The 18,047-nt window shown below is 39.5% G+C and overlaps 1 protein-coding gene across 6 annotated transcripts in view; it reads right to left on the bottom strand.

Moving 5' to 3' along the window:
* Window positions 1–147: 147 nt before the first annotated feature.
* The window catches only part of PHF20 (PHD finger protein 20), a 59,852-nt gene continuing 41,952 nt past the window's right edge, over window positions 148–18,047 (bottom strand). For 5 of the 6 annotated variants that reach the window (XM_077335216.1, XM_077335217.1, XM_077335218.1 and 2 more), the window contains 8 exons: window positions 17,783–17,881; window positions 17,043–17,207; window positions 11,717–11,892; window positions 9,230–9,365; window positions 7,637–7,832; window positions 6,741–7,140; window positions 3,140–3,323; window positions 148–2,000 (listed from right to left, as the gene is read on the bottom strand). In XM_077335216.1, the coding sequence (XP_077191331.1) occupies window positions 1,858–2,000; window positions 3,140–3,323; window positions 6,741–7,140; window positions 7,637–7,832; window positions 9,230–9,365; window positions 11,717–11,892; window positions 17,043–17,207; window positions 17,783–17,881 (1,499 nt within the window). In that variant the 3' untranslated portion in view covers window positions 148–1,857. The remainder of the gene's footprint in view (window positions 2,001–3,139; window positions 3,324–6,740; window positions 7,141–7,636; window positions 7,833–9,229; window positions 9,366–11,716; window positions 11,893–17,042; window positions 17,208–17,782; window positions 17,882–18,047) is intronic. The other variant, XM_077335215.1, reaches the window with a different exon arrangement.

The raw sequence follows: 18,047 nt of genomic DNA, 5'->3' as shown, positions 1-18,047 counted from the left end.
TTAGCCTTGTCAAACATTCAAAGACAATCATAAAATTTAGTCACCCACCTGTGTGTAACTGGCCACTGAAAAGCTCGAGATTCCTGTTTATAACATTGCAGTGCAAACATTCACAACTTCAGTACTTTGTCTCTTAAGAGTCAGATGTCATTTAACAATCACATAATCTTTATTCCAATTATTACAGCAAAGTAATTTTATCTGCTGTACAGATGTTATTCATATGATAAGTGCCAATAAAGTGGAGACAAATTATTCCCTGAAATTAGTCTTGGCACAAAAGCCTTTTTGTAGTTATCCTTTCTGAAAGAGATCAGCTGGTCAAAATGTTAACTATAGTCAATGTTATTCCTATGACAACACTGGCTAACTGAAGTATACATAATCAATTTTTGCAGCATATAAGCGTTACAGATTTATATCCATAGTTAACAATTTACACTTAAACAGGCCTTCAACTCACAAATGTGCTTTAATTTTAAACTTTGGTGTCAAAAACACAACTGTGATATCAAGGTAATAAAAATACAACTTATTCAGAACTCCATCAATGTAAGAATAGCCCATTCCTGTCTACTTCAAAGTAACCTTTTTGTCCCAGATGTTGTCTAACAAAAAGAAAAAAAAATCAATTATGGAAATATGGTTTTCAGGCAAAATATTTTTTAAACATATCCAACACATACAATACACCAATGTTTCCAAAAGGTACTGTATAATGTAGCTTCAGCAGCATTTTCACTTTGATCTCACAAATACAAATAAGAAAACTGAAAATAAAAGTACAAAAAAAGGAGGATTTTTGAAAACATACTGTTTAACGTAATACCCCACAGCTTTTGGGGACAGTACCTCATGCATAGATCTTGAGGCTTCATTTACACATATATATAAAATAAACTGATTCCCAAAACCACACATTTACAAGTGTCTACAAGGAGAAAGTTTATAATATTCGAAGACTACATTTGAAACTATAACCGGAATGGAAATTATTAACAACTGGGTAGAAAACTATCACAGACCATGGCTAAATCTGAATTTGCAGTACACTGTTTATCTCACAGACCATTCTGTACCTACCATGAGGGCAGGACTCATCAGTACTATAACATGGGAGGCACAGCATGGCCAGACTCAGAAATTCAAGAATGCACAGAAGTACAACATAAATGGGTTTCCCGGTACCATAAAAGGCATGCTACTATGACATGATAAATATGGAAAACAATCATTTACTAGGAAAAGAAGTGCAACCAAATTGTGACCTTCTACTACATCTATCTAAAATAGTAGACATGTTTCAGGTCGTTATTTGCAAACCCCTTGTAACAGTTTACAATAAAATTAGACATTCATATTTGCTAGGCTTGAAAATAATATCTTCTGTTGATTAAATACTGTGGTTATGCATAAACCAGTAGAATAAAATATGACTAAATCTGGTGCACTAGTCACTTAAATAAACAATGCATAATGTAATTTACAGCCTTGGTCAATTAATCGTTTTTTGGCTCTCAGAACTTTGTTCTCCAGTGGCACAATTTTGTCAGTGTATATATGCAATGAACTGTAATCTTGAAGTTCTAAATAACTTGATGTATGGAGTGAAAGTCTATTGCCAGCCTGCTCCTTGTCTTTGAGGACAAGAATGAATCCCTTTCCACAATGTTAAAAATGCCTAGCAAAAGACGAATGAACAAAAAGGGCAACCTCATGACTGTTCTTTAAGAATAACACTTGTCTTCAAACAATTCCCTGAAGTCAGTTCTGCATCACATGCAACAAGCATGCTATTCCACTTAAACAGTGTTCATCACATGATATGTTCCAGCCGCCATATAGAACTCTCCAGTATCATGTTGAGCAGCAAAGTGCTATCTGTTGCACTTTGCCTAAGTCCGTGAGGAGTTGTTTTATACAATGTTTGAGTTGTGGGAGTCTAGCTAGTGGTTCTGGTGGTTCTAGCTCTCCAGTATAATCCAACCAGCTCTCCAAAACTGCAAAAGAGAGAATGTTAATGTTCACAAGTATATTCATATATGGAGACATCACCCTAAAAATGCGCAAGACGAACAACTGCAATCTCTGTGGAGGTTCCCACCTTGTGCAATGGCCTGAAGTCAGGGAGGTATCATTTCGCAGAACATGCAAAGCAGAATTTTCAGGATGGCATTTTTACAGAGGAATTAAAACTGGAGTATAATGGAACAGATTAGGGGTTGCTTGTATAAGCAAACAAGACTGCAGTCTATTCCAGTGTTTGGAAGGGGTGAGGAAACAATTGTCTTGCTAAGACTTTCTAACCATTTGTCAAAAATTTCCAAGAAGTATATGGTATGTCTTTAAAACTCTGAGTCTTTCCTTTATGAGTTCTCTTTCATTCAGGCAGGAGAATGCATATGAGAAAAGGAAAACTATACAATATGATATTTCTAAATGTTTCAATGTGCTCTAATAGCATTTGTCATCTAGACCAGTGGTCCGCAACCTTTCTAAGGCTGCGGACCGGCAGTGGTGGGGAAGGGGGATCACGCAGCCACAAACGTACATGCATGGACCTGCCGCGCATGTGCGTTTGCGGCAGCGCATGGAGCAAACGCACATGCGTGGACCTGCTTCCCTCTCCCCTCCCTCCCACAAAATGAAGCTTGCTGGGCCGCAAGCTAATCGGCCGCTTTTGCGGCCTGGGAAGTTTCTTACTGCGGGGGGGGGGGGGGGGGCGGGAAGAGGGAGCCGCGGCTTGGTGGTTGGGGACCACCGATCTAGACGATTGTATCTGGATCCTTTTCTCAAAATAAATATTCACTTTTAAAGTAGCCCACCTGTTATTGGCTTTTTTTTGGGTCTCCTATAAAAAATTTCCAAGTTTCTCCTGTGTCTATGAAGTCAATTCCATCTCAAGCTATGTTTGGGGCACAATTCTTCAGCAAAAGCTTCCCTAATTTATGTCACTATCTGCATACTCCAGTGCCATTACTATTCACTCATGACAAGGGTAGTGAAGAGCTGTTTTTCTATTTACTCACAGGGTCTTGTGCTATGTGACCTTAAATCAGTGTAATCAACATGTATTCATAACGAACTAAAATTCATGACGGTGCCAAATCTTGGACAAAAGAGAAAACAAGACATTTACCATCCAGTTCCTTTTCAATTAAATCCATCCTATGTGTAACTTCATCTTGGAGAGATTCAACATGGGCTAAAAGGTTAAGCTGCCACTGCAGCTGGGAATTCATAACTCCTTCCTTGTCCTTCTCCAGTAGCTTCACTTCAATAGCTTCTTCTGATGTGACTTTCTTAGACATATTTTCTCTTACCTGCCAAAATAGGGAAGTTAATGTTTCTTATAGGCATTAAATCATCAGCCAATATAATTTTAAAGTTACAGTTACTGGAGTTGATAGTACATGGCTGTGAAGCTGGTTATTTGTCATTCCTAGGATTTTTAATAGCTGTTTTGGGGTGTTACTTTTTCCTGGTACAAAGACTAGCAAGTATCCTAATTAGTACAAATGTACAGAAATTTCATTGTGAACGAAGCCTCCAAAGCGTGCCTGGCCTCAACTAGGGCCAGGGCCAGGGCCAGGGCCTTTTTGGTCCTGGCCTCAACCAGGTGGAATGAGCTCCCGGAGGAGCTGCGGGTCTTGCGGGACCTCTCAGCGTTCCACAGGGCCTGCAAAATGGAGCTCTTCCGCCAAATCATGGAATGAGGCTGGGCTGCATGGAAGATCTGGGCCCCCTTAAGCAGCAGTAGCTAAATCCATCTGGCACCCTCTATCCTCCCCATCCCTCTATGGTGGGAATACTGAGGGGTAGTGTGTAGATTGAGCTGAGTTTTTACCACATCTTGATTACTATGTGGGGAATTGTGTATGATGTGTGTTTTTATATGTTTTATTGTATGGTTTTAATGGGGGGTTTATATCTTGTAACTTGCCTCGGGCCTCCGGGGAAAGGCGAGCAATAAATCTAATAAACAAACAAACAAACAAGCCATTTTGTTGTAGATTATAAACTCTTCTTCAGGTAGAATTAAAAGTGTTTATTTCAAACATGCATGGAAAGCATATTACAAAAGTCGATCTTAGAGAAGGAAATATACCATTACTTGGTTTACAATTGCAGGAGTCCTGAGTCATAAAATTTCATTGTATAGTTATGCACTATACAGAAAAATGATGGAGGAAAGTACCATTGCAGCTGATTTATGGTGAACAGATAAGGTTTTCAGGGCAAGAGACTACCACAGGTGGTTTGCTATTGCTTGCCTCTTCATAAGTTCTTTGGTGATTTCCCATCCAAATACTAACCACGGTCAACTTTGCTTAGCTTCTGACATCTGACAACATCAGGTGAAGCTGTGCTATCCAGGTCTGGGCAGTCTGAACGGTATGTTGGCCTGTATCCAGCCACAGTTAAGAAAACAAGTGCCCTTAAGAAATTACACTGTTTGCCCCAGGGATCCTCCAGTGCTCCTTGAAACTATGTTTCTGGTAGGTCCTGCAAGCACTTAAATTGCACATGGGGGGTTGCAGTGGGGGTTGCTACCCCTTCTTAAGAAAACTCAAGTGTCCTTAAGTCTTTGGGATATGGCTGGTTACAAATCAATGGACTTGGAGCAGAAAACCCAGGGAAGCTCACTTGGCCTCAACCAGGGCCAGAGTTTTCTCCATCCTGGCCCACACCTGGTGGAACGAGCTTGCAGAGGGCCCTGGCAGAAATTTGAACAGTTCTGCAGGGCCTGCAAAAGGGAGCTCTCCTCCACCAGGCAATTTGGTTGACGTCGACCTGTACCATCACTTCCCAAGGGCCCTCCTCCTGAGCCCCTTTATGGCACCCACTGCAGTTCCGCCCAACCCACTGGGCTATCAGTATGAGTAACTTTAATGCTTTTTTTTAAGTTCCATGTTGCTTGTTGTTTCACTTCATTCATTATTGTTAATCTAAGTTATCTGTATTATTTCTGGTCTGTTTTATGTGAATTGCCCTGAGCCTTTGGGGAGGGCAGTATACAAATATAACCACAACAACAACAACCAACTTGCATGTTCTAAGGCACCTAATATGGCAACCTTATGGCTAAGCAGGTTTAAGACTAGTTAGAACCGTAATGAGAGGCCCTCTAGGAACTTTATGCATATCATCTTGTATTCCATGGAAGCAAAGTAGGTTAAAATTTTGACAAAATTCAACTGACCCTCGTGGACTCAGTTAAAAGCCTTGAGTTTGTATTGAATCCAGCCTTATTACTAGAGAAGCAAATTAATGCAGCTGCAAAAAATGCTTTCTAACAAATCAGCCTAACCTGTAAAATGGCACTTACCTTGATATGACTAATTTGGCCACCTGGATCCATGCCACAGTCACATTAACACTCCTGTAATGTACTGTATATTGGTCTCTTCTCAAAATCAACTTGAAAACTCTAGCTGTCCTGAATGCCAAACCTTGGCTAAAACAGGGAGCTAAGATGGGTATGCATAATGCTCCTATTCTGCAGATACTCCACTGGCCGCCCATTTGATACCGGGCTCAAGTTAAGGCATTGGCTATCACATGCACCGCCTCTCTCCTGTTGCTATAGCTTGACAGCTTTGCTCATGTCAGCAGGGGCTTCTGCCAACCTGCAAATTGATTAAAGCAATAACTGCCCACACACGTAATTTCCTCCACAGTAACTCCCATCTTATGGAATGGCCTACCTACTTATGGAGGTCTGCAAAGCTACTTTCCTGGCTTTCCACAAACTGCAAAACTTTTCTGCACAAGTAATAAGGTTGCACTGTACAAAATGGTTTAAAACTTTCTTGGATACATTTATTTATTTATTATTAAATTTATATCCTGCCCCTTTTGGCAGGTCAGCTTGGCGTGGCTTACAGAATACAATGGGCCCAATGGCCCTATCACAAAAAAACAATCCCCCCATGTTAACAATAAAAATAATTTACAACAAGATGACGGACAAAATCCAACTACCTCCCAATAACTCCCCCTGCTGTTTATATCTGGCCAACAAAGTTGTCAATGATGTTTAATTCAGGCTGTCAGGTGTACTTGCCATACATCTAAGCACGGCAGTTGACTAAGGGCAGGACCCACAGATTGCAACCCAGGCATGATTAAGGACTGTGATCTATACTGCTGTATATTGCTTACTGTAAGTAGGACCTATTATGCAATTTTTGCTCCACTTAATGTTTCATTTTAATACTTGTGCTATGCTTCGGTTCTTTTTATTTGGTTCCAGACTCCTACAATCCTAATGCATTGTTTACTGAACATCCCATTTAGTTGATTGTAATGACTCAGTATGTGTAATCTGCCATACGTTCCTGTGAGAAGGGGGAACTATAATGTAAATAAAATATGTGTAATGTATATATAATACACAACACATTAAGTCTTCACTGCTGTCTAGTTGAATAATTCAGCAGAGAAAGCAATCAGCATTTGATTATATGCAGATTTCAATTAAAGTATCTTTCAATGTAAATGTTTTTAAATTTACAAATCATATCATTTTGGCTTCTGAAATTTATCTGCCAATCAACAGGAAAAGCATTTTTATTATTTTCTTATTCAATTACTAGTTACTCAGATTCCCCAAATTGTATGCAGTTGAACCAGTGTACAAACATGGCTCTGAATAATATTGTGATCTCTCACTTCATTTGCTTTTAAGAGCATTCTTCTCTTCAGCTGAAAGCCAGAAAGAAACCAGTTCTACATACCTTAGAGTAGTTATGCTTTGATTCATTCTCCAGTTTGCATATTCCTTTATCCAGCTCCCATCCTAATCTCTCCACTATAGTATCATCTCCATTCTCTCTTATCCTGTTGACACCATCGTCTATGTCCGAATTTCTGGTTTCTACAACAAGTCTCTGTTCTATAGCAGGATAGTAGGCTCGAGGTTTTTGGTAACAGTGTTCACTAGTGATGTAAGATTCCTCTACAGAAGGAATAGTAGAAGGTTTCTCAATTGTTCCGTTTAAAGTTCTATAACTTGTCGCCTCCTCGTTGCAGCAGTTTTCTTCAATGTGAACAAGGCGAGTGCTAGGAGGTTTTTCATCAGCTTCAAGATGCTTCCAAGGCTGACACCATAGTTTTAAGTCAGGATGTTCTTTGCTTCTGATGAAAAATATTTTTAAAAGTGAATAGATCATCTTTAAAAGGTGGGCAAGAGGAAACCTTAGTCCCCTTCAGTGTGGTGGCTCTTTGATATTACAGAAAAGCTGCTCACACCAGAGGAAACCTCCATTAACACCCATAGAATCCAACCCACTGTATCTTCCTACTCTACCAAGTGACCCAAAGACTTGTTATTTGCATACACACAGCATGTTACAGATGCTTCAATCACAGCTTTAATTGTATACCTGGAACTGTAAAAAACTAAAAATAACTGTATTGATTGGTTTCTCAGATAAACCTTTCTATCTGAATATATTGTACTGAAGGCATTTTTAAAAACATATTCAAACATTAAACACAAAAATACAATTTTGATTTTTAAAAACCCCTATGAAGCAGAAAATATTGCCCCTCCAAACCATTAAGAGTCATAGCAGGTAAGAAATTCTACAATATTATACCTATAATTCAGAATGACAAAAACAGTGCTTACTGCAAGATGCTCATCTTCAGTTGAAGTCCATGGAGTACTTCTATTACTTTTTGGACATCTCCCAGTAGCTGGTGTGTAGCTACTATTTTCTTAGCATTCTGGTGGGAATAATTTTCTCCAAGAAATGCTAAGCCATGCATGTGACCACTGCATAACCACTCCTTCTCATACCAGTATTTCAAGCTGGACCGTTTACCTAAACAGGAACAGGAACAGTGAGATAAATGACAAAATTAAATATCTAAATACCATTGCTAGGATAATTTGCTCATCTTCAATAAGTGTTGAAATTATTCCTAAAAAGGAATATTAAAAAAAAGTTTAAACTATAACTCCTTGAAGGCAGCAAAACTTTAGCAGAAGGCCTCCCATACAGACAGAATTGTTTAAGGAGGGGAGAATGATGTAAACTGACCTCAGGCTACTGGGGAAGGATGGGATACAAACATAACCAATGAATGACTCACAGCTAACCAGTAGTATCACAATACACAAAGAAACAAAGGCATGCAATATTTCAATTTTTCCAATTTTAAAAAAACTACAAAACAAAAGAAAACTGGACAAGAGGGAGACAACTGAAATGCAAATCTAATAATGCAGTGAATTTTTGTCTTGCAAAAGGTTGGAAGCTGATAATACCACTACAAGTGCAAATTTACTTATCAGTGAGCAACACTGATTATAGTGGGCTTCACTCCTGAGCAAACACGCAGGGGACAGGGCTGCACACAATAACCTAGTCAATCACATTAACAGAAAACAGTTTGAATAAATAGATCTTCCAAAAATTCCTGTGCTAGAGATAAAGCAGCTGCTGTTGCTTCTTCAGACTCATGTTCACTACAACAGCTAACAGAAAATCACAATCTCAGCTGGATTCTTTGCTATGACAGTGATTGCTCTTCTCTGTTCCTACTGAAGGCAAAACCAGTAACTCTTAGAGGAAATGGTGATAAATAATTGGTGTAGGGTTCTCCTTGCTCTCACAAGAAGAGCTGCGAGAAACCGTGTTGGCTGTAGCAGCTCCTTCAGGGGAGACCGCAAAAGTTGTAATATGTGCTAGTAGGAAATGGATATAATATTAGAAAAATGGTCTATCAAAAGTTGAGAAACAGTACTCAGAAAAGAAACAAGATTTAAAATGGGACGGTGTGACTTTCACGTAAAATTATTACCTTATCAGCAAAATGTATATGCGATATGGATTCTTATCAACTGTGACCTTTAGTTTATTTTATAACCTTTGATACAATAAGGATTAAGGGACAAAAAAAATTAGGGTGGCAAGCAATAACATTATACACCATATTTAAATAAATAAGATTTAATCCAAGAATCCATGAATGGAGGTTTGCTCATGGAATGGGAACCCCCCCCCCACCGGGTACACAATTGTACACAGGATCTAGAGGACCTTCAACTTCCAGGAACAGCACAGGGCACAATACAGGGAGCGGCAGTGGGAGGAACTGGCCAAAATAAAACTTCTCTCCTATCAAACAGAAGTGCCAATCTTCCTATGTAAATATATCATGCGATCTAACCCACACGTTCTTTAAATAGATATATAAATATAAAATTACTACATACTATTAGTAGACTCTGCAACCTTAGAAATCTTTGTACCTGGAGGATCCTGACAAATATAGCAGGTATATTTTTCAGGTACATTATCTTCTAATAATCCCATACAGACTCCATGCTGCCAACATAAACATTCTTCACACTGTAGTACATGAAAAACAGAAATAAAGCTAAAATTAGATCAGACAAAGACTCCTTTAAATACTTTGCAGGCATGAAGATTTGCTATATTTCTTTTACAAGAAATCTATATATATAGATTTCTTGTAATCTATATATTTCTTGGAGGAGAAGGAGGAGAGTGCAAAAGTTGGCTTGAAACTCAACATCAAGAAAACAAAGATCATGGCATCCGGCCCTCTCAATTCATGGCAAATAGATGGGGGAGAAATGGAGCTAGTGACAGATTTTATTTTCCTGGGCTCCAAGATCACTGCAGATGGGGACTGCAGCAAAGAAATTAAAAGACACTTGCTCCTGGGGAGGAAAGCTATGGCAAATCTAGACATCCTAAAAAGCAGAGACATCATCCTGCCAACAAAAGTGCGTTTAGTCAAGGCTATGGTATTCCCAGTTGCAATGTATGACTGCGGAAGTTGGACCATAAAGAAGGCCGAGCGTCAAAGAATTGAGGCTTTTGAACTCTGGTGCTGGAGAAGACTCTTGCAAGTCCCTTGGACTGCAAGGCAAACAAACCAGTCAGCCCTAGAGGAGATCAACCCTGACTACTCCTTAGGAGGCCAGATCGGGAAGATAAAACTTAAATACTTTGGCCACTTCATGAGAAGGAAGGACTCCCTGGAGAAGAGCCTAATGCTGGGAGTGATCGAGAGCAAAAGAAGAAGGGGACGACAGAGAATGAGGAGGCTGAATGGAGTCCCTGAAGCAGTAGGTGCAAACTTAAATGGACCCCAGGGAATGGTAGAGGAAAGGAAGGCCTGGAGGATCATTGTCCATGGGGTCGCGATGGGTCGGACACGACTTCGCACCTAACAACAACAACTGTATATATATAGAGAGAGAAATCTATATTTTACAAGAAATCTATATTTCTTTTTCTTCTTGCTAATTTCTTTTACAAGTGGAAGTAATGATTCAATTAAAACCAATGGAATTATTGTAGTTGTCTTGCTGGAAAAAGCGGTCTTATACTTGAGAAAGACTTTGTTAGTGGAGCATTCACAGGATCCAACACAAGAGTATCTAGTAGGTATATCAGCTTCATTAAACCATGAGAATCTTTGTTGATCTTGCTTATATTGATTGATTGATTTATAGTTTTACAGGCCACCTTCTCTCCAATCTCAGAGTGGTTCATAATAACTGAAAATTAAAAGTTATGAACCAGTAAAATATAATTCAGTCTTAAAAATGTATCAATCTAAAACATTAAATGCTCTGATAAAGACTGCCCATCTCATCTGGAGGTTAAGTTGATGGTGTGCCAGTATTAACCAGGTGCAAGGGGGGGGGGAGTAGGAATCTGGCTGGGGTAATTTATTTATTTTTGGGTTTATACCCTGCCTCTTGACAAATGTCACCTCGAGGCAGCTTACAAATAAAACAATAAAACAGAGTAATCCATAATATCTCATTAAAACATTGAAATAGCATTATTCATAATATCAAACAATTATGAAAATGGCGATATAAACTCATACTCCCCAAACCAACTCAGCTGATCCCAACCAAGGACCAATACCATGACCCTAATGGTGTAACTCTGGGTTTTGATCTTCTGCGTTCAATACAGAATCACTTAGGATAGGGCGGGATGCCAATTCGTAACTCCAGTCAACTCCCCCCCCCCCCCGGGCTCAACCAACGCCTGACGGAAGAGCTCCATCTTGCAGGCCCTAAGGAACCTAGCTCTTCTGGGAGCTCATTCCACCAGGTTGGGGCCAGCACCGAAAAGGCCCAGGCCAAGACAATGGTGGTACTTGCCCTCAACCAAATGCCAGGTGGAAGAGTACCATTGTACAGGCCTTTCAGAACTTTCGTAAAGGCCTGAGTCTCTGCCGGCAACTCATTCCACCAGGTCGAGACCAAGCGCACCCTCTCTGGGCCCAGAGACCGCGAGCAGGTTGGAATTTGCTGAATGAGGAGCTCTTTGGGGCATATTTGAAGAGGCAGTTCCTCAAGTATGCAGGTGCCAGACTGCATAAGGCCTTAAAGGTTAAAACCAACGCCTTAAACCTGATCCAGAACTTGACCAGTAACCAATTCAACTACTTGGAGAACTGGTCAAATATAGGTTCTCCATGGGGTCTTCGCAAAGACCTGGACAGATGCATTCTGGTACAGTTATAACGTCCGGATCAGGGATAAGGAAGACCAGCATTCAGCAAGTTACAGTAATCTAGCCTGAAGGTGACCATCGCTTGGATCTCTGTGGCTAAGAGCTCGAAGGCCAGGTAGGGCGCTAGTGGCTTTGCCCAGCACTTTTGTGTTTCCATTTACTTTGATGCACATCCATTATCTATCTTCATATACCTGAATCATAAAGTCATTCTCTTCCTCCACTTCACAAATACACCGGACAATTTCAAAGTCATTATCATCATCTTCAAGATCATCATCAGGATTAGTCGTTACATCAATGTCCTGACTGCAGTCATCGTCGCTCCAAAGTAAACTATCTGTGGATGACTCACTCAAAGTATCATCCTCTGTGGGCAAGAAGTTCAATTGAAATAAAAACCATCAGGGTAAATGTAGAAATGTTGCCAGAGGAGCTGGCCATTTAAATCAGTGTAAATTGAGAAATATCCACTGCCAATGTTATCAAACATTCAAATTAATGGTTGCAATAGTAGTTCTGTGTCAGCCTTTGACAATATGCTAAATTTTAACTATTACTAAAAGAGTGTAAAGTCTATAGTACTTTTCAGTGATGGTTTGGGGATTTTTCTTAGCCAAAAATTGGGGGATAAATTTAAATAAATATCTCTCACTGAAATCAAATGAATTTAAAAGTGCATGGTTCACGCCGGACAGCTGCAAACCTACATAAAATATTTTCTTCTGTTATGTCTGAATAGAAATCCACTTACACTGTCTTAATGGTTATAAATCTTCTATTTGTACAAAAGCCAGTTCCCAGTGTCCTATTACAATACTGGGTCACACAAAGAAAATATGCTGCTGACCTCTACAGGTCTACAGTACTACAAGATTAAGTAAACAGATGACAATTTGGGTCATGGTTACAAAGAAGTAAACATTGTCCTTCATTTCTCACTACTCTGAGTTCAGGTGGCACAATACATGCAAGACAGCAAAGCACACTTATATGTTTTGTACTCTAGGGTTCCTTATCACATATGGTATGAAAGTGTTGAGTGTGAGAGGTGTAATAAAATACACCCCCAGTGCTTCTTTTCCCTGCTCCTTAATTCATGTGTGAATTGACCAAAAATCTAGGTCGTTGAGTTCCAAATTCAGCACAGCTGAGGTGGGCAGTGAAGGAAAAGGAACAGCTGGGGAAGGCACTATCCTACATGTGGTGGCTAAGTGCAGGTGGGGTAGTTGACATTCAAGTATTTCTGAAACAACATTGCTTGGTAATGGACCACTCTAGGCCATTAGCCTTCAGTCTTTCCAGACCAAGGTCCAATGACTTGCAAGAGCACAATGGAAGTTATATAACATCAGACTCGTGTCACAGGAACTAGAGAGCAGAGTTATGATCTCACCAGTGCTAAGATCAGGACTATGGGCACCACACCAAAAGAACTACAGGCAGGCAACACAAGCCAAGTAACAGGATATGTACTATTGTAAGGAACAAGCAAAGTTTTATGCCATGGAGGAAATATTCTCTGCCTCTTCCACTGAACAACCCTACTTTGCCATTCTGTTTCTGTTCTGCAGCCTTGGACTCTACCTGGTAGGTCCTTCCCAAAGGCTGCAATATGGCTACTTCTGAACCAGTAAGAGATCTTGGACCCACCAACTCATTAAGCTCAAATCTATGGATTGAAGATCATGGATCTAGGCCATTGGTTTTCAGAGTTTCAGTTTGAAGGAAACCCCTTTCCTCATCAATTCATATGTTCTAAAACCACCCAAACTTCTGTGTCTCACAGAGAAATTAGAGCACGGACCACATGTTTAGACTTCAACAGAGTATTGACCAGGCTGATTGGACCTCACTGTTTTGTTAGCAGAAACCAAAAAATAGGTCTTAGAATAAACAACACTACTAAACTGCATACTGCAGGGGGAACATAGGTCTTGGTGCTCTGTTTTTTTTCAGCAAAGAACCTTGTGATACCTTTCTAAAGACAAACAGGGTTCCTTCGAACACAATCTGAAAGCTACTGCTCTAGGCAATGCCTGTTGTTAGGCTGCCTTGGTTATCCAGCAAGAAGACAAGGAACAAATGGGAGAAGGGTGAAGCAGGACTATAAGCTACCCTGGCTGGTGAGATGGGAGTAGAAAAGGCTGGCCTCTCCTAGCAGAAAATTCATTAATGAATTCCGAATTATATTTGTCAGAAATGAAATCTGGACTTTTTGCATATGCTGCACAACACATGTACTTGTAAAATGTACGCTTAATGTATATCTTTCAATATGAATTAAGTACTCTAACATCATCAGCACTCTGCGAATGATAGCTATGGTGTCACAAGTACCTTCATCATTTTTATAAGTGTACCAATTTGCTCAGAATGTAAACAATATTTCAGGATTAATATGTATGTATCTGAAGTTATACTTTGTATGGCCACTGTTTCCCTACAGAGGATGAAGAGCTATTTTAAAATGGCTGTCTCAACTTAAATCTCTCATACAGAAGTTTTGGGAAAAATGAATTGATAAAGGTAATGAAATGGTGTTAATATTGATATCACTGGTTGGTCATGTCTCTCAACTAGGATGGTATGAATGCCAATCTCTGCACACAGAGAAAATGGGGGGAAGCAAAAGAAGGGCAGTTCAGGGTGAGAGAATAAAACCTTTTCCAATCATGGAGATATATGCTTATTTTGTCACAGTGGTTCAGTATTGTTTACATTTAGTTTGCAACAAGTGGTCTGCTGTTGAACACATGAAGTTGCCTTATACTAAATCAGACTCTTGGACCTTCAAAGTCAGTATTGTCTATTCAAATTGGCAGCAGTTCTCCAGTGTCTCAGGCAGAGGTTTTTCTCATCCCCTATTGCCTGTTCCTTTAAATTAAAAAAAACAACCAAACAAACAAACACTGGAGATACCAGGGACTGAACTTGAGATTGACTGCATGCAAAGCATATGCTCTACCACTGAGCCACAATGCATTTGGTCAGGAAGTGGTCATTTTCTCTCCCCTAGTATTATTTTCTTAATTCCCTACATGTAGGAATTATTTTAAAGCCTTTAGTCTCTTTACATACATACAGTATAATCATAGAATCACAGAATCATAGAGTTGGAAGGGGCCATACAGGCCATCTAGTCCAACCCCCTGCTCAACGCAGGATCAGCCCTAAGCATCCTAAAGCACCCAAGAAAAGTGTGTATCCAACCTTTGCTTGAAGACTGCCAGTGAGGGGGAGCTCACCACCTCTTTAGGCAGCCTATTCCACGGCTGAACTACTCTGACTGAAATTTTTTTTCCTGATATCTAGCCTACAATAACTGAGACTGGACGTATGCTGCCCTGAGTATAGATCTTAACAATTAATTTTTCATTTGTTTTAGTTGTGGATACTACCTCTCCTAAGAAGTAGGTAACGGTTGCCTTTAAGATTAAAAAAAATACAAGTCACCTTTAAGCAGAAACCAAATCTAGAAGATTTCAGCCTGAAGGTTGAGCATTCTGGAAAGATATAAATGATTCAAATGCAAGAATTTAGAAAGGAAACTTACTATGAACATAACAATAACTGGTAAGAACTGGCCTTAATTCATTTAATAAGTATCAAGGACTAAAGGCTAGTGGTAAATGAGTGGCTGGTCTTAGAAAAGTGAAGTAAGCAAAGACGGCAAGTCACTGTGTACTCCATTGACTCAACTACACTAAAAGTTATGCATTTTTAAGGAGTTCGTTGTTTTGTTGTACAAATGTCTTAATTATTTTAACATAATGTTTACTTTCAGACACTCCTAGTCACAAAACACAAATTGAAAACAAAAATTAGAACCTATGATAGAACTACTATACATATAACTGATAAAAACAGCTGACTTAAATACTGCTTCCTTTACAAGATGACACATCTTGTTTCCAGAGTAATCCACAATGTCTAAGGCAAGATAACCAATATTGGTGTATTTATCAAACCTGCCCTAAGTCTGTGGAGAAAGGGCAGGTAACAAATATAATAAATAATATGTTCATAGTGCAAATCAATCCAAATCAATCAGTATTGGGGGGGTATGGAACACAGCAATATTTTTTATAGCAAGTTACTACCAAGTTAAATACTGCATGTAATGCTTGTTAATAGAATATGGTATTAGAAAGTATTCTTTTAACAACGAACGTCTGGAAAAGTGAGCTAGTTCTCAAAAACGCCACTCAAAAATAATTTTTATATCTTGAACTATTAATCTATATATTGAAAACATGGGTTTGAGGATCACAGATGAAGTCATGATCAGGAGACCTCCTCATTCACCAAGGTAATTCCTTATGGAGTATGTTTGGATGCAGAAAACCAAGAATTATGGCATCACCTTTATCCATGTCCCTTCTATGGCAATTTGTTTATTTGGTATGTTTCAAAAACGCATCTGTCAAGCTTTATTTGCATAAAATGAAGCCCACATTTGTCCCATGCAGACCTTGCCATGGTGGGCACCTGGCTTGATTGGGGAGTGGTGGTGCTTGATTTTTATTATTCCCTCTTAAAGATATATTCTATATAAACGCTTCAGAAGTGCACTTGCTTTCAGCATCTGTATGTTTACTTTCTGGCCACAAATTACTCTGCATTCTCTACAGAATGTAAAATGGCAAACTCAGTCCAGGAGCTGACTTTGAAAATAGCAAGGACCGATGCTATTTAGGAGATTAAATTCCAGCATTCCTAGCTCAAATTTATTCTTCTGCTAATATACCTTTCTGCTAATATACCAAGGTTGACTAAGCCTTTCAAGGTTGATTCAGCCTTCCATCCTTCCGAGATCGGTAAAATGAGTACCCAGCTTGCTGGGGGATAAACGGTAATGACTGGGGAAGGCACTGGCAAACCACCCCGTATTGAGTCTGCCATGAAAAGGCTAGAGGGTGTCACCCCAAGGGTCAGACATGACTCAGTGCTTGCACAGGGGATACCTTTACCTTTACCTTTAATATACCTTTAATTTAAGAATAAACCAAACTTTTGCTGTCACAAACCCTTGGTATTAAATTTGTCCCCTATTTGTTTCAATTTTTTTCAGTGAATTATGCATACTTGTTCCTCCCTAGTGCATTTTTCTCTTGCCTCCCCTGTTTTAAATACCATTAAAAAAATCTAGTCCAATCTAGCCGGGCTGTATTAAACTATCATGGAAGTGAAAAAATATTGTGTCCAAAATTTTAGTAGTTCACAGCTGTCTAAAACAATCTAAAAGTTTCAAAAGTTAAAAAGAATTTAAAAAAACCCACTAACCAAGTAGAAACAATATTGCTAAAATGAGCGAGAAAGTATGAACATGTGTAACTGATACAGCCATCTGGGATTCCTGAACTGATCTGCAATGCAAAGATGTAATATTTTATGACACTGAGTAAATAGTTATATCATCCCACTCCATCCTACACAGAAAAGAAAATTGCATTTCCTTTAAAAGCGGTACCTATTTGTTAAGAAAACTATTCTACGCAAAAACTAAATCAGTCTCACCAGTTATTTTTGATTTGTGTCTACGATGCCCAGTATCACACCCATGAAGTTGTGTAGTCAACTGTGCACAAGACCGGTTTGCTGAACTGTATCTTGTTGTGGTGACAGATCTTGGAGGGGAAAGACCTTGGGAAAATTCAGCATTTTCTTCACTGCCTGAATTTTCTGCAAATATTAAGAATGCATTAACATATGAAGCACACAAGAGACATATACAAGATTTGATTGTTAAGGGATTGGGAGATTTGCGTCTGCACCTGTCCTTTATGGCGGTGGTCCCCAACCACCGGGCCGTGGCCCGGTGCCGGGCTGTGAAGGCCCTGGCACCGGGCCACGGCTGCCTCTCCACAGGGCTGTGCCGGGTCGCGCATGCACCATCGCAAATGTGCATGCGTGGGAGTGAAGCACATGCACGTTTGCGGCCATGCATGGAGCAAATACGCATGCACAGCCCGGCCTTGCATGCGCGCATGTGCGAGAGTGCCGCGCATGCACGGCTGGGCGATTGCCTTCACTGCCTCCGGTCTGCAGCCTGAAGACGTTTGCGCACCACTACTTTATGGCTCAGTTTCCCATGATCAGGCTCTTTAAGATTTCTAGAATATAGGTTCTACCGTTAAAATCAAGTTACATGTATGCTGCAACATAATATTATGTTTTGTCGGTATTTTTTGCCCAGAAATTGGTCAGCCAAGGGAAAAAGCAACAAAACGAATCCAGTTCCTGTATTATAATTTTACCTGATTTTGTTTTCTTTTTCTTTTTCTTCTTTTTCTTTGACTTTGATCGTACAATATCTCTGGGTTTCTTCTCTTTATTTTTCTCCTTTTCTTTAATAGCTACAATGAAAATCTATGTCATTTTGCTAGCTTACAGAGTAGAAGAAGAATAAGTTTACATAGGTGTACATTTAATGCTTGATTAGAATAAATTCAGATTAGCAATCGACACAATTTAATTTGATTTCAGTTTTGTCTCCAAGTATTAAATCTTTGTCCATTTCTC

Source organism: Paroedura picta, chromosome 4, assembly GCF_049243985.1.
Source record: "Paroedura picta isolate Pp20150507F chromosome 4, Ppicta_v3.0, whole genome shotgun sequence".
NCBI lineage: Eukaryota > Metazoa > Chordata > Lepidosauria > Squamata > Gekkonidae > Paroedura > Paroedura picta.
This window is presented reverse-complemented; position numbering and strand designations above follow the sequence as displayed.